The sequence below is a fragment of the Cyrtonyx montezumae genome, unplaced genomic scaffold, assembly GCF_038088225.1.
Source record: "Cyrtonyx montezumae isolate F1298 unplaced genomic scaffold, pur_monq_1.0 scaffold_6, whole genome shotgun sequence".
NCBI classification, from domain to species: Eukaryota; Metazoa; Chordata; class Aves; order Galliformes; family Odontophoridae; genus Cyrtonyx; species Cyrtonyx montezumae.
Genome location: NW_027072067.1, coordinates 1,606,502 through 1,632,492, shown reverse-complemented (window position 1 = coordinate 1,632,492; position 25,991 = coordinate 1,606,502). Strand labels below are relative to the sequence as shown.

The 25,991-nt window shown below is 60.2% G+C and overlaps 3 protein-coding genes across 5 annotated transcripts in view; 2 read left to right on the top strand and 1 right to left on the bottom strand.

The window, feature by feature from the left end:
* Nucleotides 1-19,908, top strand: part of CACNA2D2 (calcium voltage-gated channel auxiliary subunit alpha2delta 2) — a 125,267-nt gene extending 105,359 nt beyond the window's left edge. For all 3 annotated transcript variants that reach the window (XM_065749516.1, XM_065749514.1, XM_065749515.1), the window contains exons 6-38: nucleotides 2,196-2,334; nucleotides 3,903-4,034; nucleotides 4,115-4,172; nucleotides 5,449-5,499; nucleotides 5,578-5,677; nucleotides 6,725-6,883; nucleotides 7,008-7,115; nucleotides 7,248-7,326; nucleotides 7,468-7,517; nucleotides 7,673-7,762; nucleotides 7,851-7,919; nucleotides 8,063-8,137; nucleotides 8,530-8,604; nucleotides 9,063-9,134; nucleotides 9,267-9,338; nucleotides 9,418-9,479; nucleotides 10,646-10,722; nucleotides 13,513-13,573; nucleotides 15,001-15,098; nucleotides 15,197-15,287; nucleotides 15,424-15,486; nucleotides 15,591-15,694; nucleotides 15,772-15,870; nucleotides 15,974-16,068; nucleotides 16,284-16,331; nucleotides 16,497-16,568; nucleotides 16,745-16,897; nucleotides 16,975-17,027; nucleotides 17,487-17,542; nucleotides 17,632-17,755; nucleotides 17,847-17,956; nucleotides 18,106-18,194; nucleotides 18,515-19,908. In XM_065749516.1, coding sequence (XP_065605588.1) covers nucleotides 2,196-2,334; nucleotides 3,903-4,034; nucleotides 4,115-4,172; nucleotides 5,449-5,499; nucleotides 5,578-5,677; nucleotides 6,725-6,883; nucleotides 7,008-7,115; nucleotides 7,248-7,326; nucleotides 7,468-7,517; nucleotides 7,673-7,762; nucleotides 7,851-7,919; nucleotides 8,063-8,137; nucleotides 8,530-8,604; nucleotides 9,063-9,134; nucleotides 9,267-9,338; nucleotides 9,418-9,479; nucleotides 10,646-10,722; nucleotides 13,513-13,573; nucleotides 15,001-15,098; nucleotides 15,197-15,287; nucleotides 15,424-15,486; nucleotides 15,591-15,694; nucleotides 15,772-15,870; nucleotides 15,974-16,068; nucleotides 16,284-16,331; nucleotides 16,497-16,568; nucleotides 16,745-16,897; nucleotides 16,975-17,027; nucleotides 17,487-17,542; nucleotides 17,632-17,755; nucleotides 17,847-17,956; nucleotides 18,106-18,194; nucleotides 18,515-18,643 — 2,913 coding nt within the window. In that variant the 3' untranslated portion in view covers nucleotides 18,644-19,908. The remainder of the gene's footprint in view (nucleotides 1-2,195; nucleotides 2,335-3,902; nucleotides 4,035-4,114; nucleotides 4,173-5,448; nucleotides 5,500-5,577; nucleotides 5,678-6,724; nucleotides 6,884-7,007; nucleotides 7,116-7,247; nucleotides 7,327-7,467; nucleotides 7,518-7,672; nucleotides 7,763-7,850; nucleotides 7,920-8,062; nucleotides 8,138-8,529; nucleotides 8,605-9,062; nucleotides 9,135-9,266; nucleotides 9,339-9,417; nucleotides 9,480-10,645; nucleotides 10,723-13,512; nucleotides 13,574-15,000; nucleotides 15,099-15,196; nucleotides 15,288-15,423; nucleotides 15,487-15,590; nucleotides 15,695-15,771; nucleotides 15,871-15,973; nucleotides 16,069-16,283; nucleotides 16,332-16,496; nucleotides 16,569-16,744; nucleotides 16,898-16,974; nucleotides 17,028-17,486; nucleotides 17,543-17,631; nucleotides 17,756-17,846; nucleotides 17,957-18,105; nucleotides 18,195-18,514) is intronic.
* Nucleotides 19,909-21,309: 1,401 nt separating this feature from the next.
* TMEM115 (transmembrane protein 115) lies at nucleotides 21,310-23,420 on the top strand. Its single transcript, XM_065749923.1, has 2 exons — nucleotides 21,310-22,370; nucleotides 23,028-23,420. The coding sequence occupies exons 1-2, from the start codon at nucleotides 21,517-21,519 to the stop codon at nucleotides 23,224-23,226; spliced, it is 1,053 nt and encodes a 350-aa protein (XP_065605995.1). The 5' UTR covers nucleotides 21,310-21,516; the 3' UTR covers nucleotides 23,227-23,420.
* A 1,000-nt stretch (nucleotides 23,421-24,420) lies between these two features.
* LOC136057247 (transmembrane reductase CYB561D2) lies at nucleotides 24,421-25,808 on the bottom strand. The gene is made up of 3 exons (XM_065749922.1): nucleotides 25,661-25,808; nucleotides 25,557-25,594; nucleotides 24,421-25,486 (listed from the first exon to the last, which is right to left on the bottom strand). Exons 1-3 carry the CDS (start codon nucleotides 25,785-25,787, stop codon nucleotides 24,983-24,985), a joined length of 669 nt encoding a protein of 222 aa, XP_065605994.1. The 5' UTR covers nucleotides 25,788-25,808; the 3' UTR covers nucleotides 24,421-24,982.
* Between the last annotated feature and the right edge of the window lie 183 nt (nucleotides 25,809-25,991).

The following is a 25,991-nucleotide window of genomic DNA, read 5'->3' as shown; positions in this document are numbered from 1 at the left end:
CACTGAGAGATGCAGTTTTGACCCAGTGAACCTATCCGTGAGCCAGATTCAGCACTTCCAGCTTCATGAAAGGCACAGAAAAGCAATTAGGAGTCAGATTATTTCCTCTTGTCCTCCAAACAGAATGTTTTCATTTCTGCATCTCAATCCGGTCTGCTGGTGTGAGCAGATGCGGGGCTGCGAAGTCGGAGGAGGCAAGACAGGGGGAGAACTGCTCACCCTAAATCGTTTTTCTTCTGCTATGACCCCAGACACCTCTCCCAGAGCCGTGGGGACACGTGGCCACGTCCCATCCCACGGCCCAGGGCCGTGTCACTGCTCTGCCACCAGCACTTGCCACCCAGCGCCTCGGCTGCAGGGAGAGAGGGAGGGGGAGCGGCCCTGAAATGTCAGCAGCAGATGAAAGGGGTTGGAAAATTTAATCTTCCAACTTCCTCGACTCATGTGGCATTTGGATTGCCTCCCGATAAGCTATCAGCCTGAGAAGTTTCTTTCTTTCGCCTTTTTTTCTTTTTTTTTCTTCTTTTTTCTCTTTTTTTTTTTCTTCCCCCTTCTTCTCTCCTCTGGCTGGTAATTCAAAAAATAAATGGTCTAGAGAGATCTCCAAACAGTACCTTTGGCAAAGATTAAAAAAGTGGGGGGCGAGGGGAGGCAGCTGGAGAGCTGGCTGTTATTTATAGCCATGCTGCTCTGCTCTGCCTTCCGCCAATGGCTCAGCAATGGGAGAGGGAGAGGAGCATTCCACCCGGAGCGCATGGGTGGGATGGAGGCAGGTGGGGGCACCTGGGGGGTGCACAGAGCCCGCTGGGGGCCGTGGTGTCACCGAGTGTTTGTCGCTGGGCTGACGTGTCCCCAGCCATGGTTAGCAGCTCGTTCCCATGGAGATGCACTGAGCAATGCTCCGAGGGGCAGCTCGCCGAGGGAAGCCGCAGGGACGTGGTTGACCTCCCAGCCGGGTGGTGAGAGCTGTGTGCTGCTGAAGCAACACATGTGGGTAGTGCTGTCTCTTGCGGGGTATCAAACAAGGTGTCTGGATCGGTAGCATCTCTTCAGGCTGTGTCACATGTGTCGTAGCATTTCTGAGAGGCTGTAGTTGCTCTGGAGTTCTTTTGAAATGTGAAGGTGAGAAAGGCTGCACAGGGCACCATGAGGTGAAGGTGATATAAGCCCCGGATCGTTCCCTCCCATGCTCCCAGCCCCAGCTCCGGTTCCATGCGCTGTTTCTGCCCCCGGCCCTACTCACAGTCCCTCTGTGTCCCAGCTGGCCACGATGGCTCCACGTGGCTGCACTGGGAGGCAGTGACCCCGCACCAGGGAGCTCCCTGCTGGGCCAGGAGTTGTGTGGGTAAGGGGTGATGGCAGCGGGGTGGCTGTGGGGCTGCTTGCTCTGCAGCTGTCAGTGATGCACAGGGCCTTCCGTGGACCCACAGTGTTGTGTTTGTCTTTGAAATTGGTGCGTATATGGATGGGAGCAGCCCACAGTGGGAACCTTGGGGAATGCCAGTCAGCCCCTGGGAGGTGGGTGATGGGGTGGGATGCGCAGCGTAATCTGGATTTCCATCCCAGAGCTATCCCTGCCTGCAGCCAGGCTCTTGCCACCATAGTTGTGTTCAGCATCTTTCAGGGAGCCCTGGCACTCACACTGCTAACATATCCCTTGGAATTAAAACCGAACCCTTCACAACAATCCTGTTACTCTCCTGAGCTGCAGAGAATGGCTTCACCATTCCCACAATGTCAGGGCAATGTCACCACCACATCTCCTCCATCTCTACAGCCCTGCTCCCGTCACAGGGGTGCAAGCATCTGGGCCAGGCACAGGGCACGTGCCCTGCCCTGGGCTCAGGGCTGGGTGCCGGTGCCAGGTGGGGGTAGGGTTGGGGGAAGGGGGGGTGGGAAGCATGATCCAGAGCCAGCAAGGAGGGATTTGCCATCTCTCCACCATAATTAAATATTGTTTGCATTGCTTATTGACAGAGCGCTGAGCTGCGCTCAGTTTTAATTTGTTCTTTGATAGTTGCCTCTTGCTGCTAATTGATTTTCAAGGATTTTTTTGCCCGGTTGGGATTTTTGTCTGGCTTCAGCCTGGTGGAGCTCCCAAACCCCTAGGCCAGATTAAGCAGAGTTGGGGCTGGCAGGCAGGGAGAGGTTGGAGGTACCCAGGGCACATCCCACTGACCCCACTCCCTCCCCAGGATGATCCCGATGGGGAAGAGATCGAGAGGGAGAAGTCTAACTCCCTAAAGCTGGAGTTCACCGAGGACACCAACTTCAAGACCAAGGTTAACTACTCGTATGCTGCCGTGCAGATCCCCACTGACATCTACAAAGGCTGTGAGTGCCCCCACCTGCCCGGCTCCGCGCCCCCTGAGTCCCCACCAGTCACGGAGTGGCTGTCCCCAGGGTGCACACTGGGTTTGGGATGCTTCGGGGTGAGCATGGAGAGGGTAGTAAAGGCAGGCAAAATCCAGAAGGAAGGCAACAGAAGGCCATTGTGGGACGGTGTGGGGACATTCAGACCCACGGCAGTGCCCTACAGGGTGCTCCAGAGAGCGTGGTCCTGGGGCTGGGCGAGGTGCCAGCTGCGGGCACTGGGGTAGCAAGAGGATGGATGGGTGGATGGGTACATGGGTGGACAGAGGGACAGATGGATATATAGATGGATGGGTGGATGAACTGGTAAATGGCCAATGGGGTGTGTGCTGAAAGAGCAAGATGTACCAAGCCCGCTTATGGTCCTGGGCAAGACTGACATGTCCACTTCAGAGAGACGACAGTTCCTGAGCAGCCAGAGCTCTTCCAGCTCTCGGCTGCAGCTGCACGCAGTAACAGTCCGTCTGGAGGATGTGACAGCCGGTCTCCATTTCCCTCTAGTGGCTGCTCTGAACAGAGCGGGCACTGCACCCGGCTAGGCTCCATCCACACACTGCACCCTGCCCAGCCCCGACCCCCGCATCGCCCCACACTCCCTGCACTCTCACTGCACTTGGCAAGGGCTCCTGGACAGGATGACAAGGGCAGAGCTCATGCTCAGAGCCGTATTGGCGGAGCAATTTCACCACGTTAGTGTCGCTGAATTAGAAATTGCAATTAGTTTTATTACCCAGCCAGCACAGGCAAAGCAGCTCGTGAGACAGATGATGAGAGCGGGGGGAGGCAGAGTGGGCTGGGGGAAGTGTTCTTTGCTCCAAACCCCAATGCAGTGCTGGTGCCATGTGGGGATTGGGCTGGGGACAATCCAGAGAGCACGTCCCCATGCGCTGATTAAAACCCTGCAGAGCCACCCTGCACCGTCATCCCTGGCTACACACACAGATGACATCCTATATGTGTTTTATTTACAGTGCCACTTTTAATTAAAGCCACAATCACTCGCTGATGGGGCAGGGATGGGGATGGGGAAGATACGGGGTCAGAGACGGGGACAGGGACACATTGCTGCATGCCACAGAATGCTGAGCCCTGCGGTGCCCCAGGGCAGGGCTTGGGGACATGTCACCCAGGGGTGGCAGCCCCCATTGTCACCAAGGGAACAGGAGGTATCCTGGCTGTGTTGGTGCACTGCAGGGCTCCACTGCCAGGGTGCCAGGAAGGGGCCCCGTGCCCAAGGGGACGTGCTGCTGTCCCTGCATGCTGTCAGCTCCATTTGATTAACTATGGGCTGGGGCTGCCAGGAGCTTATCTGCTGCTTTAATAGCTGAATAATTTAAACTTGCGTTTGACGGCATCTTAATTGCTTCAGCATCAGGTGTGGGGGCCTGTGGGAACACAGAGCGGGGCCTGGCGCAGCATGGCCCCACAAGGCTCCTGGGGAAGGGGCCAAGGGACACAGTGTGCCCTGTGTCCCGCTGTCCCCCTTGGGACACCAGTGTTCCTACCACCGCCCGGTCTGTGCCTTGCAGCCACCGTGATCCTCAACGAGCTGAACTGGACACAGGCACTGGAGGATGTCTTTATTGAGAACCGCAAGGAAGACCCCTCCCTGCTCTGGCAGGTCTTCGGCAGTGCCACCGGCGTCACCCGCTACTACCCTGGTGTGTGACATGGGCAGCCCCCTGTCCCCACATCCCCTGTCCCCAGGTTCCCCTTGCTCACCATTTGCCTTTCCCCACAGCCACCCCATGGAGAGCCCCCAACAAGATTGACCTGTATGATGTGCGCAGACGGCCCTGGTAAGGGGGCAGTGCTTGGGGGGGGAGGGGGACAGCAAGGGCCCCCGTTCCCTGTGCCCCCTCCCCGCTGCCCCCCGGCACTCTGGGCTCCGGCACTGCAAGCAGCCAGCTCTGTCCAATTTTCATTTCACACATCGCTGGCGTTGGAAAATGAATACAATAACACAGGCAGGGGCAGCCAGGCTGCAGCTTTCAGCTCCTGCTCCCCTCACCTCCTCCAGTACCGGGAAGGTGGGGAATGGGGGGGTGGAGGTAAGCCCTCAGATCTTAATGGCATAGGTAGAGGTGCCCCCACACTGATCCCACATAGTGTTCCTACAGCAAAGAGGGAACCAGAAGGACAGCAAGATCAGTGCTAAGGCAGTGCCAGCACCGTGGTGCCTAAGTGCTGGCTGCAGGCTGCATCTGCACTGAGCCACACATTGCGCTGGGTATGATGGAGTCACTGCCCATTAGCCCAGGTAGATGTGCTCATTTGGCTGTACTAATTAATGCTCTGCTCCACTGATGGCGCCCCCCTGTGCCCCAAAATCCCCAGCAGCTCCATTCCCAGAGCCTCCTGTGGGGCACAGTGAGTCCCCTTGTCCCCATGTCCCCAGACATGCAGCCTCTCCAGGGACAGGCAAAGCCACCGGACGGCCACAGCTGCCAGTGCCGCTCGCTTTCCTTCCCCTTCCTTGACAAATGGCCCTATTAAATAAAGCCTTTTCCTGCGGAGCCCTGGGTATTAATCTGAGTGGGACACCGGAGACAAATGCGCTGCCACAACCCATTACGGGCAGCATCTCAGTTCCCAGAGAGCAGGCGGGGGAAACAAGCTGAGCCCCCGGCCCGACAGCAGCACCAGGTTTGGGTTGGGGCAGGGGGAGAGCCATCCCCATGCTCTGCAGGACAGTGCCATGGGGCTGGGGCTGAGCCAGACACCTCTCCACAGCCCGGGCGCATCCATGGGGTGAGAAAGCGCTCTTGATTGTTTTTGGGTTTGGGGGGGAGGGATGATTTACACATCGTTATTATTTCAGAGCTAAAAATAACCTCATCAGCCAGGCCTTTGAAGCTTGCAGGGGGGTAAATAGCATTTTAATATGGATGCATGTGTCAGCACAATCAGCACGCAGAAAACGGCTGCGATGATGGAGGAGTTTAGCATTTAGAGCTCGTTAGGCTGACGCAGTGGCAGGTTGGCCGTGCCCCTCCACATGCCCACAGCATCCACAGGGCCAGGGACCCCCAGCACAGCTCCTGCCACACACTGAGCCCACTCTGTGCCCCGCAGGTACATCCAGGGTGCTTCATCCCCAAAGGACATGGTCATCATCGTGGATGTGTGAGTAGAGCAGGCGGGCAGTGGGCACCCCACACCCCCCCACCCCACACCAAGCACCCGCTCCCCTCTCTGTGGCAGGAGTGGCAGTGTGAGCGGCCTCACCCTCAAGCTGATGAAGACCTCAGTCCACGAGATGCTGGACACGCTCTCGGATGATGACTACGTTAACGTGGCCTCGGTGAGCCCTGCTCTGTTTCTTTCACAAGAAGTCCTCAAATGGTACTTCTGACTGCTGCTGGGCAGCTCAAGGCCAGCTCAGGGGGAGCCACGGTCCTGCAGCAGGTTGGATCCTGCCCTGCCAGGCTGAGCCCTTCCCCATGAGACCCACGAGGGGTCCTGGGTGTCTGGGGAGTGCTGGGCACGTGGTAGCCATCAGTCTGGGGGCACTGTGCCCCTGGGGCTGCCTAAGCACAAGCAAAGCTAGAGGGAACCATGGCGTTATTGGTGGCCAATGGCTTTGGCGTGCGTGAGTGTCACCAGCCCGTGACTTAGCACCATGTGGTGGCTGTGCATGGAGACAAGCTGGGCTGCCAGCAGCCTATGCCCCCCCCGACTGGCCGTGACCGCGCCGGCGCTCATTATCACGTCTGGCCCCTCTGCCGCATCACTGCTCCCATAATGCAGTCCCTGCTGCCAGGAAGAGGACAAGGAGCAGAAGGCAGCACCTGCTCTTGCTGCCCCTATGCAACACAGCTCAGCTCGGCATAGCATGCATGTTCCCTCACCTCCTGCGCACACTCAGATGCTTCAGACAAATACCAGAATGGCAGCTGTAGGATTTGTTCCATCATCTTAATTCCCTGCTCACTTGCTGCCGTGCAGCACACTGCAGGGGCAGCAGGATGCGCTCCTTTTGGGGACTGCTCCCTGTTGCCCGTTGACCCACCGGGTGCAGGGTGCTGGCCAGGGGTGCGCTACCTGGGCTGCAAATGCCAAAGCCAGAGATCTGATCTCCAGAACAGCAAACTGATTTCCCAAAGCTCCAAGTGAGCACACCCAGGCTGAGATCATTCCAGTGTCCCCGGTTCCCCGGTGTCCCTGTGCCACTGGGACATGCTCCAGCCCATGGGATTAGAGCCATAGAGTCAGGGAACTGTAGAATCGTGTAATCATTTGAGTTGGATTATCTGGTCCAAATCCCCTGCAAAGAACAGAGTGTATGTGCTGCTGGGGCTGCCTTCACTTCCCCTTCCCAAGACCTTCCGCCCGCTCTTCTCCTTCCCAGTTCAACGAAAAGGCAAAGCCAGTGTCGTGCTTCAAGCACCTGGTGCAGGCAAACATCCGCAACAAGAAGGTCTTCAAGGAGGATGTGCAGGGCATGGTGGCCAAGGGCACTACTGACTACAAGGCTGGCTTCGAGTACGCCTTCGACCAGCTGCAGAATGTGAGCTGGGGCTGTTTCCACGGGTGCTGGGGGCCCCCTGAGAGGCACCCATGGGTGCTGGGGCTCAGCATCCCTCCCCCTGTGCACCGTCTCTCACCTCACATGCTATCCCTCTGCCTTGCAGTCCAACATCACGCGTGCCAACTGCAACAAGATGATCATGATGTTCACAGATGGAGGCGAGGACCGAGTGCAGGATGTCTTTGAGAAATACAACTGGCCCAATAAGACGGTGAGTGCTTCCTGCTGCCTGGCAATGGGGATGGGGTGGGGCAGGTGGGCTCTGAGCACCATGGGGGTGTTCAAGGCCCCACAGCACAGTCCCCATGCTGCCATGTGCCCTGATGGCTGTGCTGTGCCACAGGTGCGCGTCTTTACCTTCTCTGTGGGGCAGCACAACTATGACGTGACCCCACTGCAGTGGATGGCATGCGCCAACAAAGGTGAGCAGGGGCTATTGCTGGGCATGCACGGGTGGCAGCACCCCCTGGGCATGTGGGGTCACCTGGCACGTGGGGGCTGGCAGCAGGACAGATGCTGCAGAACACTGGCTCTTTACCTGCAATCTCTCTTTCCTTTCCGAGGTTACTACTTTGAAATCCCCTCTATTGGCGCCATCCGCATCAACACACAGGTGAGGTGGGGTGCTGACACACAGCAGCAAGCAGAGCCACCCTCTGGGGCACCCCAAAAAGCTGCCTGCCCCCAAAACGCCATGCATGCACAGGGCAGGAGTATGCAAGGTGTGCCCCTGCCCCGTGTCATGCTGTCCTGCCCGTGTCCCTGCAGGAGTACCTGGACGTGCTGGGCAGGCCCATGGTGCTGGCTGGGAACAGGGCCAAGCAGGTGCAGTGGACCAACGTCTACCAGGATGCTCTGGTGAGGACACCCACCCTGCACTGCCCTAGCGCGGTGCGACAGCCGGGTGCCACCAAGGGGCTGGGTGACACCTTGTGTGCTGCTGCAGGGGCTGGGGCTGGTGGTGACGGGCACGCTTCCAGTGTTCAACCTGACAGAGGACAACAGTGACAGGAAGGTAGGAGCACTCCTGGGGTCCTGTCCCCTCCGTGGAGCTGGAGAGTAAGCCACAGGGGGCACCCAGGAGTGCTGCCTGGAGGGTTTGGACCCAGGTGTGGGTGCAACCTCACACTGACACTGACGCCCCTCTCTGCCTTCCAGAACCAGCTCATCCTGGGCGTGATGGGGATCGACGTGGCGCTGAACGACATCAAGAAGCTGACACCACGATACAATGTGCGTGAGGAGCTCTGGCCCCATCTGCCCTTGCCCCAGGGTCCTGGTGCCACGCTGCAGTACTGAGCACAGTGTGGGCATCTCCAGCAGGGCAGAAAAGCAGTGCCTGTGGTGGCAGGCGTGTGGCATTTGGGGACACAGAGCAGAACCGACTGCAGAGACAGTGGGCAACGGTCCAGAATACAATATCCAGAGTCAAGGAAAGGGGAAAAAGCACTGGGTTCCATTGCACCTGCATGCTTCCCATTCCAGGGCTCAGCTAAAGAGGGAGATGAACTTTGGGGGTTGGAGAGGAAAAATGAGCCCTTGGAGTTGGCTAGGAGCCTACAGAGGCCAGGCTGGGGGGTAGAATGGGCTCGGCACAGCTCACCCCTCCTGCTGTCCCCCCACAGCTGGGCGCCAATGGCTACGTCTTCGCCATCGACCTGAACGGCTATGTGCTGCTGCACCCCAACCTGCAGCCCCAGGTGAGCAAGTGTGCCCCTAGCTATGTCCTCACCTCTGCCCCTGGGGTCACTGTGGCCAGCTGATGTAGTATGGTGTGAAGGATGGCTCCTGCCATCCTCCTGACAGCAGCGTGTAGGATTTTGCCACAGCCTGGGAGAAATAGGAATTCTCAGAGATCTTAGGCAAATGGGCTCATTTGTCTGGGAGGGCTGGCTCCTGCAGTGGAGCTAATCGTGGGAATTCATCACTGGGCAGCGAGCAGGGACGAGGCAGTGAGGAACAGCACCGCCAGGGCCCATCTGTCTTGTTGGCAGCTATGTTGCTTTCAGCCCATCCCTATGCTAATAGGCTGCCCATCAGGTGACAGCGACTGCTCTGTCCCACCATGGGTGGGAGAGGGCTGTGATGAGTTTGTCTGTGCCCAGCGATGACTGCGGGAGCCCTGAGCCCTTCCTCACCTCTCCCCCTCTGCCCACAGATCATCAATTTCCGTGAGCCAGTGACACTGGACTTCCTGGATGCTGAGCTGGAGGATGAGAACAAGGAGGAGGTGGGCAGGGGTGGGGCACAGCAGTGCGGGCTGGCACCACTGGGCTGCCGCTGGGGAACAGTCTCCATCGCTGGGTGACACTTGGTGACATGGGAGCCAGGCTGCCCTCACACACCTCTCCATGCCCCCCAGATCCGGAGAAGCATGATTGACGGGAATGATGGGCAGAGGTTCATCAAGACACTCATCAAGTCTCTGGATGAGGTAACACAGCAGGGAGGGGGCACGGCACACAGTGCGGTGCCGGCATGTGGAGCCCTGACTCAGCACTCCCACCCTGCAGCAATACATCGATGAGGTGTTCCGGACCTACACGTGGGCTCCCATCAAAAGCACCAACTACAGGTGAGCGGCCTCGGCAGGACCCACGCTGGCATGGGGATGCTTGCCTGGAGCTGCAGAGGTCCCCAGGGCCACCATGAGTGTATCCCACAGACAGGGGGCACCTCTGCCCCGGGTCATTGCACACGTTGCTTTGGAGATGGAGAGCAAAGCTACTTCCACATGTGTAGAATCAGAATCCTCTGGGCTGGAGAAGACCTCCAAGACCACCAAGCCCTGCCCCGGAGACAGTGCTGTTCCACCTTGGCACTGGGCATGAGTGCTGTCATCAAATGCCACCACACCCCTGCCACCAGTGCCCACCAGCCCAGCACACTCCCACAGCACCTTCCATGGGTTCGGCAGCCCCAGGACCACCTCCCTTCTCCTCCTTCCCCACCCCCATCTCAGGGTCTCATGTGCCAGGTCCTCTCAGTGCGTGGATTCTCCAGAGCCAGTGGCCACATAAGAGTTTGCATAGAATCCATGGCCTGGGTTGAAAAGAACCTCAAAGATCATCCCATTTCACCCCCCTGCCCTGGGCAGGGTCACCAGCCACTAGAGCAGACTGCCCAGAGCCACATCCAGCCTTGCCCTGAATGCCTCCGGGGATGGGGCATCCACAACGTCTCTGGGCAACCTGTTCCAGTGTGTCACCACCCTCTGAGTTTTCTCCTTTCTCCGCTCACTGGGAAGCTTCTGACCTTTCATTTGAGGGCCACAGCTTTTCTTGACTCTCCCCCTTTGGGGACAGCTGGTCTCTCTTCCACATGCATCTCCCAGGTAGCCAGGCAAACACTGCCCTCAGTACTGCTCTCACCTTTGGCTGGGCAGGCTTATCATCTCCCTCTGCCCAGGGGATGGCCCTGGAGACACTGGGGACAGTCCTGGGTGCTCCAGTAATGTCCTTGTGTGCACCAAGTTGGCTTCGGGTACTCCAGGATGTTCCTGGGTCCTCTGGCTGTGATTGGCCTCATGGTGGCCATGGGTGACTCATGGTAGTCCTGGGTGCCTTAGAATGCCCCCTTATGGCCACCGATGTCCCATGATGGCCATGAAGGCCTTGCAGTAGACCTGGGTGCCCCATGATGGCCATGGATGTGCCCACAATCTGTGGGTGCCCCAGGACACCCATGGGTACCGCAGGAATTCCCCAAGTGCCTCACTGCCCATCTGCTCTCCCCCCACAGCCTGGGGCTGGTCCTGCCCCCCTACAGCACCTACTACATTCAGGCCAACCTCAGTGACCAGATCCTGCAAGTGAAGTGTAAGTAGCCCCTCCCCCTTCTCGTGCCCCCCCCCACCCCAAGACCCTCTGCCCCTGCCCACCCCCCAAAAACAGCTGTTCGGGGGGGAAAGAACGAAGCCAAACCCTATGAGAATAGGGATGAGAATAGCTATGAGAGGAAAGCAAACTAAAAAGCGAGCCCGAGAGGCACGAGGAGGTGAGCACACACACCCAAGGCAGGGCCAGCTGTGCCCAGGGCTCGATGCTGGCACGTGGCACCCGAGCAGCCAGCACTGCTTGGGCCAGGATAGCGCTGCAGCACAGGGAATTTGCCAAGCCTTGTGGAAGTTTGCATGGGTCTTTTTTCTTTTTTTCTAATTTCCTTCGTTTGATTATGATTCTTTGCTTTCAACCATTCTTATTGTTTCAATGAGTTCGCTTTCGATTGGTTTCAATTTTATCCTTTCCTTTCGGTTGAATCCGTGTACTTGTGTGTTAGCCTGGCCCACTCTCCCCCCCACCCCGGACCCTGGACCCCCACCCTCTCCCGACAGCGGGGCCGGCGCAGCCCCCAGCGCCCACCCCATGGCCCTCGGCCCCCGCGGCCGCCAGGAGCCCCCGGACCCCGGGAGGGGGGTCCCCACCCCCGCCCCCCCCTCCGTTCTGCATGCCCCGCAGTACGAGCATCGCTGTTCCAAGACTGTTGCAAGTGTTTGCTGCTGACTCGCATTTTCCTTTGGAGTACTGAATATATATATATATATTTCTCTAGTGATATCTCGGCATCTTTTATTATTTCACTGTGGCCTTTTTGTTTCTTTACTTTTTTCTTTTCCTTTTCCGTGTCGTTTTTTGCAAGAGGTTTCCTTTTGGTATGATTATGATACACAATATTTTTATTCAAACGGCGATTGAATAAAATATTGTTTGTGCCCCCTCCCCCCTTTCCACCCAACCCCCTTTTTTTTCGTTTGTTGTTTTTTTGTTTGTTGTTTTTCTTGCTTTCTCTCTATGGTGGATTCACACAGTACCAAACATCAAAATGAAGGGCAAGTATTTTCAGTCTCAGACCACTCACCTTCACCACCCGTCCTGCCCCGTGTCGGCCCCAGCCCTGCCTCCACGGCTCCCACCTCCCCTGCTTGCCCATCTCCCTGCCCGTTTGCCGAACCTGCAAACCGCCACGACCCTGCCTTCTCCTCTCCTCCGTCTCCTCCTCCTCCTCCTTTTCCTCCTCCTCCTCCTCCTCCTCTCCTTCACTCCTCCAGCCCCTGTTATTTGGAAGCAACATGTCTTGTTATGTTCATGAGAGCTTTCCCACGGTGACCCCACTCCCTTCCTGTGCATCTCTGAAATCCGACCTGATACTGCTCCAGGGCCGGTCTCATCCCAAATCGTTTTCGATGGACGAGGTTTTCTGTAGCTAGCCGGGATCCTGCTCCTCCTCCACCTAACCCTCTTCTCGCTGCCCTTTCCTTGCTCTTACCCCTCCAGCTCTCTTCTCCCCACCCTGAACCCAGCTCCTCTGCTTCCCCTCCCCTCTCCAAGACAACTCAACCTGAACGGGATAGGGCTGTGCAGAGCAGGGCTGGGGGTGCAGGGTGGAGGGTTGGGGCCCAGGGACCCCAGCAGACCCTTGCCGCTGTTTCTTTGCCCCCTGGGGTGGGCTTTCTGGGGCTACAATGCCACCATGCCTCGTGTCCCCTGCCAGGTGGGGATGCCATCGGCCCCATCCAGGCACCAGCTCTCACCCCAGGGCTTTGATGTCCCAGCATCGGGGGCTGCAGGTGGTCACCCCACACAGCCAGGTGGCTGTCACCAGTGCCACTCATGGTGGGACACGGCAACATCCCTGCCGTGCCCACAGCCACACTGACACGGCACCCACACGGCCACGGTGGGAGGACAGGGAGGGGACAGCAGGGCCAGGAGCCAGGGAGTGGCATTGGGCAGCGGTGTCCCCCTCAGCCCTGTCCCATCAGCCTTGAGTTGCCTCCTCCCGTGCCCCTGCAACGGCGATGTGGATGGGCTCAGTGCGAGCGTTCTGTGCTCCTCTCCTCCTCCTCCTCTCATCGGCTTGTTCCCAGCCTCTGCCTACAGCCCTCGGAGAGCAACAGTCCAACCTCCGGTCACGCCACGCTGCCCGGCCGCACAACGCGCTGTGGGTGGGGGGACACCGTGGGGACCCGGGACATCACCTCCCCACACATGCATCCACCGCCGCCCCAAGGGGACATCCCTGGGAGCGAGGACCCCCCCCCAAATTGAGCAGGGTGGCCGAGGGCTGGCGGCTGCGCCCCAGGGATGGGGGGGCCCCGCAGCAGGACCCTGCAGCGCGTTGCCCGGCCCCTCTCCCTGGCGAGCCGCGGGTTGGACTGTCCTCGTCAAGGTGCCTGGTTTGGCCATGCCGATGCCTGAAAACTCCTTTTCTCTCTGATGACCAAGTGTTTCGGCGGTTTTTCACGAGCACAGCATGTGGTTCCCTCCCGTTGTCGATGACCCTAATAAGAGAGAGACGCCACCAAACATGCATATATATCCGCGCGCACATATATATGCGTGTGCGTGCGTGCATCCCAGCGTGCCGCCCAACTGAGCCAACCGTGCTCCGTCGCCAATTCGGTCCAAATCCTCCCCATGCCGGCAGCGCGTTGGTGGGCACTCCGTGCCGCGGGGGCCGCCGGCCAGCACGACGGCTTTCCTTTCTCTCTTGTTACTGACGCAGCCAGTCTCTGTCCCCGCCCTCTCTCTGTCCGTCTCTCTCCCTCCTGAGCCCCCCCAGCATCCCCGTTCGCAACCCCACCGGATAACGTCGCCTTTCTGTTGCAGATTTTGAGTACCTGCTGCCCAACAGCTTTGAGTCGGAGGGACATGTGTTCATTGCTCCCAGGTAGCTCTGTGTGTGCGCTTGCCGAGGTGTGCATCCCCCGGCCCCGCTGCCCCCACCTCGCCTTGCCTACCTTCCCTGCCGCTGTGTGTTGTGTGCCCGCGTGCCGCACCCTGACGGTGGCACGGGTCCCGCCGGGGGCTTGCGGTCAGCGCGGAATATATGGACGTGGCGTAGCCCTGCCTATGCACGTGCATATATAGGTATAGTTTCTGAAAATCTGGGAGAGCAGACAGACAGACAGATGTGCCCCTCCACCCGCACGGCAGTCAGCAGAGAAAACTCGGCAGGGTGTGCAGGCGCCCAGCACCCCATCCTTCACGGCTGCAGAGTGCAACCCCCCTCACTAACACTGCAGGTGGACCGTCTGTGTGCTCACGCACCAGAGCTGCAGCCGAGCAACCTGCTGGTGGGCTCTTCATCACTGCAATTTGCATTCGGCAGGTCAGTCCTGTGGTGCCTGCAGCACAGCATCAGAGGTGACGTTGGGGTGATGTACAGGGACAGCGATGCCTGAGAACCATGGGAGCTGAAGCAGAATCTCAACAAGAAATGTACAGATCCTATAATTAAAAAGCTGCCCATGGTGCAGTCAGGATAGGACTGGAGAATGGACTGGGAGGAGCGGCTCTGCCCTACTCTGCTCTGCCTTAGCTAGGGAGCCTTGACTCCTTAGGACACGGCAGGGGGACACAGCTTTTGCAGCTGCAGCTGCAGAGCTTTGGGTGAAAGCAAGTTGGGCAAGAGCTCTGCACTCTGGAGCAGCTCCCCGAGTCCCCTCCTGTCCGGCAGGCACCCGTAGGATGTGCCACCAATCATTTTCAGAAACCATATATCCTGTGTTCTCCCCGTGGGTGAGCCTCCATGTACCCGTGTGCCTCCGCGTGGCTGTGCAGATGGCTACTCCCCCAAGCGGGGATGTGGTGACCCTGTGGAAGGGGTCCCAAGACAGCTCCCACCCCGGTAATCCCCAGCAACCAGACCTGGGGTGCACAGGGCAGGGCGGGCACAGCATCCCTGTCCCTCTCACCAGGGTTCCCAGTGCTCTTCGAGGTAAGTAACACTGCCAGTGGGTGTGGATGGGAACGTGTAGCACGGTGGCTGCAGTGGCGCCCAGTGCCACCAGTACGGGGAGAGTGGGGCACGGGGTGCATCAGTTTGTACCAAGGAGGTGACGCCACATCAGTGACACCTCAGTGACTGTGGGGGTGATGGAGCCAGAGGCACCACTGGTGGTGGAGATGCCCGCAGCCCAGCGTGGCTCACTCCTCACTGCCATGCTGGGTTTGGGGTGAGGAGGTGGCACGGGGCTGTGGGCACCTGGCTGGAGCCCAGCAGGCAAGGGGACGTGAGCACAGCTGGCGCGGGGGGAGAAATGACCTTACGTTTTTCGTCCTTATGAACCACACATTTTGTCACCCAAACCCCAGAGAGTATTGCAAAGACCTCGACTTGTCAGATAACAACACCGAGTTCCTGGAGAACTTTATTGCCCTCATGGAAAAGGTGACCCCAGACTCCAAGCAGTGTGAGTAGCCAGGACCAGCTCGCGGGGGAGATGCAGGGCATGGGGCCTGAGCAGCCCTGCAGGGACCGGCCCTCATCTCCTGCTGCTCCTCTCCCAAGGTGACAATTTCCTCCTGCACAACCTAATCCTGGACACGGGCATCACACAGCAGCTGGTGGACCGCGTCTGGAAGGATCAGGACCTCAACACGTAGGCAGGGGACAGAGGACCCTTCCCTGTAGCTGTTCCTGGGGATGTGGGGGCAGGGGGGTTTGGGAACATTGAGAGTCTGGGAAAGGGGACAGGGACAGAACAAAGTCCCACCGACCCCCCCCTCTCCCTGCAGGTACAGTCTCCTGGCTGTCTTTGCAGCCACAGATGGGGGCATCACCCGTGTCTTCCCAAACAAGTGAGTGTCCTGGTGGGGTGCCCGTGCCTGGTTTCTTGTGGTGTCACATCTGATGGCAGAGCGGGGGGCAAAGGGCACCCATGGCCACGTCTGCTCCCTTCCAGAGCCGCAGATGATTGGGAGGAGGAACCGGAGCCCTTCAATGCCAGCTTCTACCGCAGGAGCCTGGATAACAGGGGCTACATATTCAAACCTCCCTACCGGGATGGTGAGTGCCCGCAGAGCACTGCAGGTGTGCCCTGGCTGTCATTGCGTTCCCCCTCATGCCACCCCTGTCCTCCACAGATGGCTACCGGGGGCTGGATCTGGAGAACAACACCATTGGGATCCTGGTGAGCACTGCCGTGGAGCTCAGCATTGGGGGCAAGACGCTAAAGCCAGCAGGTGGGCAGGGGCTGAGTTACAGTACCACTGGGCTGGGGATGTCCCTATCCCTCCAGAGCCAGGGCTGACCCCTTCCCCCCTCTGCCTGCGGCTCCTCTCGCAGTGGTCGGGGTGAAGTTGGACCTGGAGGCCTGGGCAGAGAAGTTCAAGGTTCTGGCAAGCAACCGGACAGACCGCGACCAGCTGGGCTCCCGACGGGTACGCCAGAGGCAGGGCTGGGGATGGGGACAGGGCTCTGCGTGCCGGGAGCATGGCTGGGGAGCACTCCTGGCCACTACTGCCCATGTCCCCACCGTCCTGCAGCCCATCACCTTGTGCATGACACCAGTTCCTAGCCTGCCGGGGGCACATATCCCCTGAGCAGGGAAGGATGGTGCCGCTGACCCACCCTCTGCCACTATTCTGGTTGACAGTGTGACCCCTCGAGCAGCTGTGAGATGGACTGTGAGGCCAACAACAAGGTGAGTGTTGGGCAGGGCTGGGTGGTGCCTGGTCCCTGCTGGACACAGGCTCTCCTGTGGAGAGGAACCCCCTGGGCAAGGGGTGAGTGAGGGCAGTGCTGGCGGTCCCTCTTCCCCTGCCTGCAGGGGACAAGGCAGGTGTGTGACCCTGCGCTCTTTCCCCAGGACCTCATCTGTGTCCTCATTGATGACGGAGGCTTCCTGGTGCTCTCCAACCAGGAGGATCACTGGTACCAGGTGAGCAGCGCAACCCTCAGAATGCTGCAGTCCTGATGCCAGCAGGGAGCTGAGGCCTCTAAATTCATGTCACATGTGACGTTATGCGCTCCCACTTGAGTCCCTGCCACAGCAAACCCTGAGGCAAGGTCTGCTCTGTGCCGCTGGGTGCAGACTGTGCTGGTGTCCTGCTCCAGGTGGGCAAGTTCTTCAGCGAGGTGGATGCCAACCTGATGTCTGCCCTCTACAACAACTCCTTCTACGCCCGCAAAGAGTCCTATGACTTCCAGTCCGTCTGCGCCCCCGAGGCCCAGAGCAACACGGGCGCAGCACCGCGTGCTGTCTTTGTGGTGAGTGCCCCCCAACCCATGGGTGTGCCAACATCGTGCACGGGTCCCCCACCACCTCATCACCCCTCTTCCCGCAGCCCACTGTGGCCGACCTGCTGAGCCTGGCCTGGTGGACCTCGGCGGCAGCTTGGTGAGTGCTCCTCGAGGGCTGTGCGCAGTGCTGGGCCCTGCGTGGCAAGAAGGATGTTGGGGTGCTGGAGCGTGTCCAGGGGAGGGCATCGAAGATGGGGAAGGGCCTAGAGAACAAGTCTGGTGGGGAGAGGCTGGAGGAGCCGTATAGCCTGGAGAGGAGGACGCTCAGGGAGACCTCATCACACTCTGCAATGACCTCAAAGGAGGCTGCAGCGAGGTGGGGTCTGTCTCTTCTGCCGAGCAACAGGAGGTAGGATGAGAGGAGATGGCCTGGAGCTGTGCCAGGGGAAGTTTAGGCTGGGTCAGTGGTTGGACTTGATGGCCTCTTCCAATCTAAATGATAATGTCTGTTATCATTGTTATATCTGTTGCCTCATCCCTTCCCCGGGGCACCGCTGGGTGACACCAGTGTGTTCCTGGAGCCGCACAGCTCACACAGCCGCACTCCCATCCCCAGGTCCCTCTTCCAACAGTTCCTCTACAGCCTCACCTACAGCAGCTGGTTCCAGACAGGTGAGTGCCACGTCGGTCCCAGGGGTGGGCGGGTGGGTGACGTCCCCCTCGCTGGGCACCCATGGCCACGGGGCACTGTGTTGGTGCAGAGGATGTCATGGCAGATGGCATGGAGGCCAGGGAGACGAGCTGCATCATGAAACAAACCCAGTACTACTTCAGCACCGTCAACGCCACTTACAATGCCATCATTGACTGCGGGAACTGCTCGAGGTGGGTCTGACTGTACATCCTGGCAGTGTCCCGTGGGCTTCAGAGTGGGGGGACGGTGACACAAGGCCAACGCTGCCCATGCATCCTCCAGGCTCTTCCACGCGCAGAGGCTGGCCAACACCAACCTGCTCTTCGTGGTGGCTGACAAGCCCTTGTGCAGCCAGTGTGAGTCCGTCAAGCTGCTGCAGGCCGAGGTCAGGGGTATCCTTTGGTGGCACAGTGCCATCTCTGCTGGTGGCACAGGGACAGGGGGGCAGGGGGCAGGCAGAGCAAGGGGACCGGCATCTTGGCCACAGGGCCCCGTGTTCCCTTGGCCACCCTGGTCCTCGTTGTTTCCTTGACCCACGAAGCTCCCCCAAGAGACCCAAACCAGTGCGAGCTGGTGGACAGGCCCCGCTACCGGAAAGGCCCCCACATCTGCTTCGACTACAATGCAACAGTACGTGAGGGGCTGAGGGGCCATGGAGCAGGCAGGGGGTCTGAAAGGGATTGGAGTGGGGGATCCCCTGGAGGGGGACAGAGCCTTGGGGTGCCCCCTTGGGTTGGGTGGGGACAGAGCTTTGGGGGGGGACGCTCTGGGAGGAGGTCGGAGCCATGAGATGTCCCCCTGGGGGAGTCTGGAGCCATAGGGTGCCTGACGGAGGGGGTGTCACTATGGGGGCCCAGGAAAGCATCACTGCAGGGATCCCCAGAGATGGGTCACACCAGGTATCCCTGCAATGCGAGTGCCCCATGTCTGCTCTCCCTTTGCCTCCCCAGGAAGATACCTCAGACTGCGGCCGAGGGGCGTCCTTCACCCCTTCCCTCGGGGTCCTGCTCTCCCTGCAGCTGCTGCTCCTCTACGCCAGCACCAGCCGGCACCCGCTGCCCCCGGCCGCCTGCCTTTAACCCGCACCCGTCACCCTCCTGTTGTTTCGGCCTCCATCTCCATCCCCTTTCCAAGGCCCGGTGGGATGGGAGCGACCCTCCCACGACCCCCCAGCCTTGGGGCCACGCTCCCCATGGCCGCATCCAAAGAAGAGCTGAGGTGCAGGCAGGGGCCCCCCAACCGGGATGGCGTCCGGCCCCCCCCGGCCTCTTGGACTCCGAAAGCCTCCGCTGGCTGCCCCCCACCACTGCAGCCCCCCCCTCACCTATTTTTTTAGCCTCAAGATTTTAAACCAGATCTTTCTACATCTAGTTCAGCCTGAAGAACGACGGTGCGCGTTGTCAGTGACAAAGACACATGGGATAAAAGGGGAAAAAATTACACAGAAAAAGGGAAGAGGAGTTGTCGTGCCTGTCCTGCTCAGTACGGTCACGGTCACGGGATCCCAGCCCCCAGCTGCAGGAGGACAGCGGTGGCAGTGTCCCTGCGGCGCGGGGCTCGGCGCAGGGAGCCAGGCTTCGCCTTCACTGGGACGGGACCGAGCCCTCGGTCCCCACTCTCAGCTCATCCGTCCTCATTCATCCTTGGGCACAGATATGGGGGTGAAAAGGAGAAAAAAGAAAAAAAAAAAAAAAAAAAGAAAAAAAAACAACAAAAATTGTATTTTTTTTTTCTTTTCCGTTCTGCAGATCACTGTGAAACCTTTCCCATCCGCCTGCCCCAGCTCTGCTTGGCCCCTCCATCCCGCCCTGCAAAAGAAACCATGCACCAGCCAGCGGGACAGGACGGGGCGTGTGTCCCCAAAGGGGACATGCCATGTGCCCCCCAAAAGGGTCACACTATGTGTCCCAAAAGGGACATGCTGTGTGTCCCCAGATGGGAAGCACTGAGCATCCCCTAATGGGAAATGCCACGTGTCCTCAGATGGAATGCACTGTGTGTCCCCAAAGGGGACATGTTTTGTGTCCCCAGATGGGATGCACCGAATGTCTCCAAATGGGACATGCTGTGTGTCCCTAAATGGGATGCGCCATGTGTCCCCCAGTGGGAAGCAGTGAGTGTCCCCAATTGGGAAATGCCATGTGTCCTCAGATGGGATGCACTGTGACCCCGAACAGGATGCGCAGTGTGTCCCCAGAGGGGACATGCCACTTGTCCCCAGATGGGATGTGCCATATGTCCCCAGACAGGACGTGCTGCCCGTCCCCAGACGGGACACAGCATGTGTCCCCAGACGGGATGTGCTGCCCGTCCCCAGCCCTGCGTCCCCAGTAGGGCGGTGCCAAGCTCCTCGCTGGCCGCCCCCAGCCCCGGCCCCACCAGCGTTTGTGGGCACAGGAGTGGGCACAGGGCCGGCCGGGAGGGGGAGGGGGGTGGGCTGGGGAGGCACTGATAAGCGCTGGGGTTAATTAATGGTCATTCTGCTTGTAGCTTTCTCAGTCAGTGTGTGTTTGGTTACTGTCTCTGGGAACCGTGTTTGAACAGATGGCTCTGTGTTACCAGGAGTGTGTGTACTGCTGTAGTCTAGTTAGGTGCTCCGCGAGAAACCGCCACTATAAAGAACTATAAATATATACATATATAGTCTATTTTAAGTTAAAACTGACAGACGAAGGGGTGGCGCGGCCCCGGCCCCTGCCCCGCCAGCGCCGTGTCTGCCCCTTCCCCACCCCGAAAGCTTTTCTCTGCTCATTCAAAGGCTTTGGGTTTTTAATTGGTTTAATTTAATTTATTTTTAATTTGATCTTTTTTTTTTGTTTCTTTGTTTCTTTTTGTACAGAAGAGTTGGAAAACTTCAAAAACCAACAAAACGACAATTTGTAAGATATTGTGCGTGTGACTCCTTGTAAAATATTTTCAAATGGTTTATTACAGAGACTCAGTTATTAAATAATGTTCATATTTTCACTTCACAGGTGGTGGCCGCATCATTTGCAGGGGGCAGACGGGGGGGAGGGAAGGACGTTGGCTTGTTCCCCCCGGCCGGGCTGTGCACGGGCAAAACACAAGTGGGCTCATGCAACCCATGTCCCCAGCCCCAGGCTGACCCCGTCCCCGTGCCCCTTCATCCCCTGTGCCCCCTGGCGCATACGTCCCCTCATCCCCGAGTGCCCTGTGCCCCCATAATCCCCCTGTGTCTGCATCCCCCGTGTGCCTCCCACCCGTGCCCACCGAGTGTCCACGTCCCTGGCTCTCACTGTGCCCTCACACCCATGTCCTCTGCGGCTCCCTCCAGATCTGTCCCCATGCACTACCAACCTCACATCCCCCAACCCCCGTTCCCCGTGCCCTCAGTGCCCACGCCCTCTCCCCGTCCGCATCCCGACGTCCGCGTCCCCCCCATGACTATGCCTGCGTCTCCTCCATCCACACCCCCCGTATCCACGCCCCCAGCGTCCGTGCGTCCCACTTCCACGTCCCCGCCACGTCAGCACCCTTCACGTCCGTGTCTCCCACGTCGGCATCCACGTGCCCACCTCTCCGCTGCCCACGTGTCCCCGCTCACCCCGGGCGCCTCGGCTGCCGCGCGGGGCGGACCCACCCGGCCCGACGCGCCCCCAGTCCCCGCCCACCAGCTCTGGCCACGCCCACTACCCCCAGTCCCCGCCCCTCCCGCCAAACCACGCCCCCTCGGCTCAGTTTACGCCGCTCGTGCGCAGGCCGCGCATGCGCGCTGTGCTGTTGGTCCGCGCCCGGCCTGGCCTAGCGGCGTGGCCTCGGAGGGGACGTGCGGTGCCCGGTCGGGGCCTGGGCAGCGCGGGCGGGGGCAGGGTCCGGCGGGGGAGTCGCGAGGGGGGGCCCGGCCCCGCCCCTCCGGGGCTAGGCCCGGAGCTCGGGGCCGGGGCCGAGGGGGCCCCGTGGGCCTCCGCCCCGCGGCCGGACGGGCCCGAAGATGCGGCGGTACCTGCCGGTGGCCCGGCAGCACTGCGTGGCGGCGCTGGGCGGCACCAGCGTGGTGGTGAAGGCGGTGAGCGGAGCCGTGCTGCTGCTCTACGCGCTGTCCTTCGCGCTGGACACGGCCTACGGGCTGGCGGTGACGCCCGGCTTCCTGTTCCTGCCCCGCTGCTGGCTGTGGACGCTGCTGACGCACGGGCTGGTGGAGCGGCGGGCGGCCGGCGTGGTGCTCAGCCTGGGCACGGTGGTGGCGGCCGGGCGGCTGCTGGAGCCGCGCTGGGGGGCCCTGGAGCTGCTCGTCTTCTTTGCCGTGGTCAACGCGTCCGTGGGGCTGCTGGGGGCCGCTGCCTACTTCCTCACCTATGCTGCCACCTTCCACGTGGCCTACCTGTTCGACGTGCACATCCACGGCGGGCTCGGCTTCCTGGCCGGCGTGCTGGTGGCCCTCAAGCAGACCATGGGCGACAGCACTGTGCTGAGGGTGCCCCAGGTGCGGATGAAGGCCGTGCCCGTGCTGCTGCTCCTGCTGCTGGCCACGCTGCGGCTCGCCACTGTCATCGAGAGCACTGCGCTGGCCTCCTACAGCTTTGGGCTGCTCTCCAGCTGGGTCTATCTCCGCTTCTACCAGCGGCACAGTAGGGGCCGCGGAGACATGTCCGACCACTTCGCCTTTGCCACGTTCTTCCCTGAGATCCTGCAGCCAGCGGTGGGGCTGGTGGCCAACCTGGTGCACACACTTCTGGTGAAGGTGCGGCTCTGCCGGAAGACGGTGAAGCGCTATGATGTGGGTGCCCCATCCTCCATCACCATCAGCCTCCCGGGAACGGACCCGCAGGACGCCGAGAGGAGAAGGTACCACTCACCCCGCTCTTCCCAGGGCATGTAGGCCTGGCCGTGCTCTTAATCTGGGGAGGTGAAGGCTCAGGGTGCTGAGGGAAGCCTTCTCCATGGGTTCACCAGCTGGCATTTGTCCATGGCTATTGCCCACTCACTGATGAAGTGGTGGGAGTGCTGCTGAGGGGGGAGGGCACCACCCTCTCTTTCTAAGGCAGAGCCAAAGTACTGGGGATGAGTGGGGGTCCAGGGAGGGATCAGGGAGCAGGAAACATGGTTCCTGTGGCTGTGCTGTCACCAGTGAGAGAGACATCAGCACCACAACCAAGCCCTCCTGCATGTGCAAGCTGTGCTTCAATCATGGGGCAAGGCACTGGCTTGCAATTCCTGTGCAGTTCCTGGAGTGGCCCCATGTGAGCCAACGGCAGCTGAGTGTGCCACATTTCAAGGGAACTTTGCATCTCAGAGCAGAATTGGCTCTGTTTGGCTTCACTGTCTTCAGCACTGCTCCTGCTTGAGCAGCATGAGCATGGCAGGGATGCTTGTTGTGGTCACAATTCCCCCTCTGCAGCTGCAGGGCTGCTTCCAGCTGCACGTCAGGAAAGAGGAGTGGGGTGGAGAGGGTAATGCATCTCAGTCCCCTCACACCAACCTTCACCCACCTTTACCTTGCAGGCAGCTGGCCCTGAAGGCACTGAACGAGCGGCTGAAGCGCGTGGAAGACCAGACAGCCTGGCCCAACATGGAGGACGAAGAGGAGGAGGTGGTGGTGAAGAGCGAGGGCCCACTGCTCCCTGAGACCGGTGTGGCTGGGAAGACAGCTGGCCACGAGAGCAGCCTGATCACCTTCGAGGATGCCCCGTCCCAGCCGTGAACTGCAGCTGCACTGCCCCATCCTTCCCACCCTGGCTCTGCAGGAGAGCTGCAGATGCCCACATGGAACACTGCCTGCGGGGATGCTGCTGACCCAGGCGCAGGGGCTACCTCAGAGCCTCAGGGCTCTGCTTCTTGCTGCCTGCCGGTGTGGCTGGGGCTTCTCACGGGGAGGTGGATGCCTGTGCTGGGGGCTTTGTATCAGGGGGAGACCTGGAACAAATCCATGCTGCCCAGCTGCATTCCCCGAGGCCTCTGCACTCAGCCACGAAGGAACCTCACGATGCCCTGGGAGCAAAGTCAGCAAGCAGCACCACGCTCTCTCGCTTCTCCTCTGCACTCAGAACTTAATTTTCTCCTTTCTTGAGTTAGCTTTGTTCTTAATCTAGGGAACGGGAAGACTCATGGATCTCTTTTCCAAATCCCATGCCTGTTTTCACCCTCCCTCCCTCCACCCTTCAGGAGGACAGAGCTCCCACACAGGGCCAGCGCCTGTTTCTGGCTCTGCCACAAGCACGCAGCATGGGCATCAGCCCTGACTCCCATGGCTTCATTCTGTTGGTTCTCTCCTCTCTCCTCTCCTGCTGCAGTGACTCCCCAGGAGGAGCCAGTGCCCTTGGCTGCTGCACGACTAATCCGTTTGTCAGATTATCCTAGAAGCTGGAATTAATTTTTACAGCAGGGCACTCGCTGCTTGCCCTGGCACCAGGTTTCTCTCCTGTGGGTAGAAACTGGATCCCCCTCCTGTTCTGCTCCCTTTGTGTGGCTGTGCTGTCCTTGCAAAGGAGAGGCTGCTCCCAGAGCTCCTCCCCCCGGGTTTTGGGACGCAGCCCATGGTGGTGTTGTGAATTTATTTTTTTAAAGGACCACACGGGAAGGTTTTGTCAACTAGGAAAAACACAGACATTTCGGTATCAATAAACAGTTCTTTGAAAGAGCACTTGTTATGTTCCTGCACCACGGAGGGGGGGGAATTGGAACTGCATGTTGGTGTGGGGACCGAAGGGGGAAGTTTCTCTCCAAACCTGGGGCTGTTCAATGCTGGGGTGCTGCTGCCCAGGCCCATGGGGGCTGAGGGTCTGTATCAAACACTTGCCTTTGGTCAGTGCTGTTTTCAGCTGTTCCTCTGTGCCTCCATGGTGTCCCCTTCTCTTCTGTGGGGCCAAAAGCCCCCAGGGCAGTAAGGAGGCTGTGCTGCACTGTAGCTGCCTGAATCTTTATTGAATAAAAGCTCTGGATACAGAGGGGTTTCCCAGCTCGGGGGCTGCTCCCAGCTCTCTGGCCCTGCCAAGAGCATGATGGGGGGCAGCCCTGAGGCCATCACAGTGTGATCCATCAAGCCCTGTTCCGCTGGGGCTGGAGAGGTGGCTGCTGCGGGATGAGGAGCTGTGGTTCCTTCCAGGGTCACTGCTCCAGGAAGCCTGTTCCCTCCACTCTGATGAGGATGGGCACCCACGCAAGCAGCTGCTGAGGTTTCTCCTGTGGTCGTACCATTCTCTGCACTCAGAGGGACGAACCGGTCCCCTGCAGGCTGCAAAACACCCCCTGGTGCCCAGCAGGCCACAACCTCACCGCTGTTAGCCCCATGGCACGGGGATTTGTGCGTAGATGGAAAGGAAGGGGGACGGAGCAAGGGCCCCCAGCCCTCCCACTCCCTGTGCTGGGGATCAGCGGTGTCACCGGAGCTGTGATGCGTCCCCACAGCCACCGTGGTCTGTCCTAGATGAAGGAGCTGCAGAGCATCTGGGGCGGTGCACTCAGTGCTGGCTCCGCTTGCGGTACAGGTAGGCGTTGCTCACCTGGTTCATCACCACCAGGCTGGTGAGCACGGGGCACAGCATGGCCAGGTACCAGGCAGCACCGCGGGCGGCAGCGGTGAACCACAGCGAGCACATGCCCAGCATCAGGCTGGCGCAGCCCAGCAGGTACCCCACCAGCCCGGCCGTGGCATGGTACAGCCGCAGCTTGCCTGGCGGCCAGCTGCCCGCCAGCTTGGGGTAGAGCAGCAGCAGCCCGCCGAGGCTCTGCACGGCAAAGTACAGCACGGTCAGCAGCCCAGTGCGGCCGTGCCAGGTGCGCAGGTGCCCGGTGCCGTGCAGGTGTTTGTTGTAGGCCACCAGCCCCAGCCCCAGCGCCGCGCACAGCACTGCCAGCGCCTGCAGCGCCCAGTGCGCCCGCGCCTTGGCCTTGCGGGACAGCCCGCGCAGCGGAGACGCCTCCGGCGAGAACACGAGCAGCGCCTCGGTCATCAGCAGCGATACCTGCGGGCGGAGCCAGGGGGTCGGCGGAGGCCCCCGGGGCGCGGCCCCCGCCCCGAGGCCCGGGACTCACCGCCAGCGCCATCAGCAGCGGGTGCCAGGAGAACAGGCCTGCAAGAGAAGCGCCCGTCAGCGCGGCCCCGGCGTCGCTCGCCCGCCCGCCCGCCCCGCACTCACTGGAGCCGGGCCGCGCCAGCACAGCCACCCCGGCGGGCAGCCCCAGCGCCGCGGCGTGAGCGGCCGCGCCGGCGGCAGCGCGCAGCGAACGGAACAGCCGCGACTCGCCTTCGGCTGTCAGCGCCATGCTGGCGCCGGGAGACGGGAAGACGAGGCGTGCGCGGCGATTGGGCGAGGGGGCTGCCGCTCAGCCCCTCCGTGCCCGCCCCAGCCTCTCTCTCCGCTCGCTGAGTGGGTGATTAGGATGTCGATCAAAGCGAGGACCCTCTCCCGGAATGGGAAGGGCCCGCCTCCGGAAGGGGGGGGGTGTAGGTTCGAAGACGGGGCGCAT

What these genes read in the sequence shown, in the direction of transcription:
- TMEM115 (XM_065749923.1), top strand. Translation starts at nt 21,517, where the DNA reads ATGCGGCGGTACCTGCCGGTGGCCCGGCAGCACTGCGTGGCGGCGCTG. An exon ending in CAGGACGCCGAGAGGAGAAG is followed by an intron (nt 22,371 to 23,027) that starts GTACCACTCACC and finishes TTTACCTTGCAG; the next exon opens with GCAGCTGGCCCTGAAGGCAC.
- LOC136057247 (XM_065749922.1), bottom strand. Translation starts at nt 25,787, where the DNA reads ATGGCGCTGACAGCCGAAGGCGAGTCGCGGCTGTTCCGTTCGCTGCGC. An exon ending in GCTGGCGCGGCCCGGCTCCA is followed by an intron (nt 25,595 to 25,660) that starts GTGAGTGCGGGG and finishes CTTCTCTTGCAG; the next exon opens with GCCTGTTCTCCTGGCACCCG. An exon ending in CGCTGCTGATGGCGCTGGCG is followed by an intron (nt 25,487 to 25,556) that starts GTGAGTCCCGGG and finishes CTCCGCCCGCAG; the next exon opens with GTATCGCTGCTGATGACCGA.